The sequence below is a fragment of the Camelina sativa genome, chromosome 4, assembly GCF_000633955.1.
Source record: "Camelina sativa cultivar DH55 chromosome 4, Cs, whole genome shotgun sequence".
Taxonomy (NCBI): Eukaryota; Viridiplantae; Streptophyta; class Magnoliopsida; order Brassicales; family Brassicaceae; genus Camelina; species Camelina sativa.
This window is the reverse complement of record NC_025688.1, coordinates 12,908,751-12,911,052: the sequence shown is the minus strand read 5'-3', so window position 1 is coordinate 12,911,052 and position 2,302 is coordinate 12,908,751. Positions and strand designations below refer to the sequence as shown.

At 39.4% G+C, this 2,302-nt stretch overlaps 1 protein-coding gene across 1 annotated transcript; it reads left to right on the top strand.

Moving 5' to 3' along the window:
- Positions 127–717, top strand: LOC104783807 (F-box protein At3g62230-like). The gene has a single exon (XM_010508910.1). The coding sequence runs from the start codon at positions 127–129 to the stop codon at positions 715–717; it is 591 nt and encodes a 196-aa protein (XP_010507212.1).

Below are 2,302 nucleotides of genomic sequence, written 5' to 3'. Positions count from 1 at the left end.
ATCAAACTGGTGTTCAAGAACTGTGTCTTCGCAGTGCAGGGTACTTCACTCGACCTGCCAAGCATTCTCATCTTCAAGTATGCTGGCAATGTTCATTCCTTTACGTTGAGGAACGTAAACAAAGAAATGGATGAAGTGTCGCTCGACTTTGGGCGGCTGAGCCAATTCCAAGCTGGCTTAGGAACACATTTTTGTGACCTCCTTTGCAGTTTGGTTAGTGCCAAGACAGTAACCGTCTGTCCTTTCCTCATTCAAGTGATCCAGGACAATGTCAACCCGCTTCGCCTTAGAGCAGATATGAAAACGACGAGATTGGTGCTGATGACCACTCTCGAACCACGTGAGTTCGTCGGAATCAGGTTCATGATCAACAGCTGTCCATATCTGGAGACGCTGACTTTTCAGCTCGTTGTTAGAACCGCTGTCCGAATGGTGCGAGTGCCGATCGATGCAAACGGATATTGGAGGGTTGGAATTTTTCACCCGTGTTTCAAGAATACACTCAAATATTTAGAAGTCTGGAACTTCTGTGGAGATTTTTATGAGTTGCAGCTCCTTAAGAATCTGATTCGCGTTTGTCGTGTGCTGGAACGGGTGGACTTGTATGCACCCATGGGACTTGCCGTGGATCGACTTGACCGTATCCGTGCAAAAGCCGACTTTGTGAGGGAAACATTCAGGGCCAGTTCGGCGGATTTGTCTATCCATCTGTACTAAAGCAAGGTTGACGAATCTCAAGACTGAATAATTCGGGTGTGTGACCTGATATATTGTTGTTTTTTCATTTTTCCAGACTGAATAATTCGGGTGTGTGACCTGATATATTGTTGTTTTTCATATTTCTAAACTGAATAATTCGGGTGTGTGACCTGATGTATTGTTGTTTTTCATTTATTTTTCTCGAACAAAATGGGGTTTCAATGTTCGTAATCTCACATTTACAAGTTTTCAATATAAGACTCGCAAAAAAAAAACGGAGATAAATGTGTTAATTAAATGATGCAATTCACAATTGAGCAAATAGAAAATTGATGACAAGAATCGTTCACTTATTAAAGTTAACATACTTATAAATGCTCATCTATTCTCAGTTCACATCTTCAAGCATTTTTCAGATATTTATGTCACTCTTATTATTATTTTTATTTTTTTCTTGCCGGTGTAAAGATTTCTTAAAGATTTGAGTTTCTATTATGGCTACTTTCAGGGTGATGCCAAAATATATTACTGAATCTGAAGTCATCATTTTGGTGGTCGATCATTTAACTTATCTTTCAGTTTAAATGTGTATAAAGGATCTGAGGCGAATTGGCATTAAGAAAACATGAATTTATAAAAGGTAACTTCGGACACAAGTTACATAAAGCTAGCTACAGATTCTCCAATCCAAATCCAACATAAGATGTGATGCAGCGCATCTTCACGTCGTTAACGACTTTGTTGTTTGTTTAAGTCATGTTAATGGGCCTTAGGTTCATGGGTTTTAAAACCATAGTTTTGTCGTTAAACATTTACACTAGGGTTTTGTTTTCTTATTTAAAGAGACATGAGTCTCATTATTGTGTAATTATCGATTATTGAATAAACAAGTTTTACGAGAGCTTTGTGTAAAGCCTAGAGAGGAGGATTCTCAACCTAAGAGCTTGTGTTCAAACCCTGCAAGGAGGACTTGCAAAACCACGTCGATATCGCTCCCGATCTCGACCCTATCCCTATTGATTCTTCGTCAAGTTACGACGTTCTAAGCAAGATCCGTTCGCGAATCTGAGTTCTCCAGGAGATCTAGCGTTCTCGTCCGTTACTAAGCTTCCGCTCTCTATCAGTTGGTATCAGAGTCATCACGTTTCTGGTGGTTTGATTTCCTTCCGATCATGTTCACAGATTTTAAGGTGGATATTCCCGAGTTCCACGGTGGATTTACTAGTGATTTATTACTAGATTGGATGATGGATGTTGAAGAGATTTTGGAGTTTCAAAGCGTTTCAGATGATCGATTTGTTTCAGTTGTGGTTAAACAATTTCGAGGACACGCTGCAACATGGTGGCAACATGTGAAGAAAACAGGCAAGCAAGCTGGCAAAAACCCTATTAAATCTTGGGATAAACTTAAGCAGAAGCTATGCACACACTTTTTGCCTCATCATTACCATAGTTTGGTGTATAATCGTTTGCAAAATTTGAAACGACGAAGGTCTTTGGTGGCTTACAAAGAGAGTTGTTACTTTGACGACAAAGATTTCATCGTTCGTGATATCTATGGTGATAACAAAGATTTGAATAATGTGGTGTATGATGCAGATTT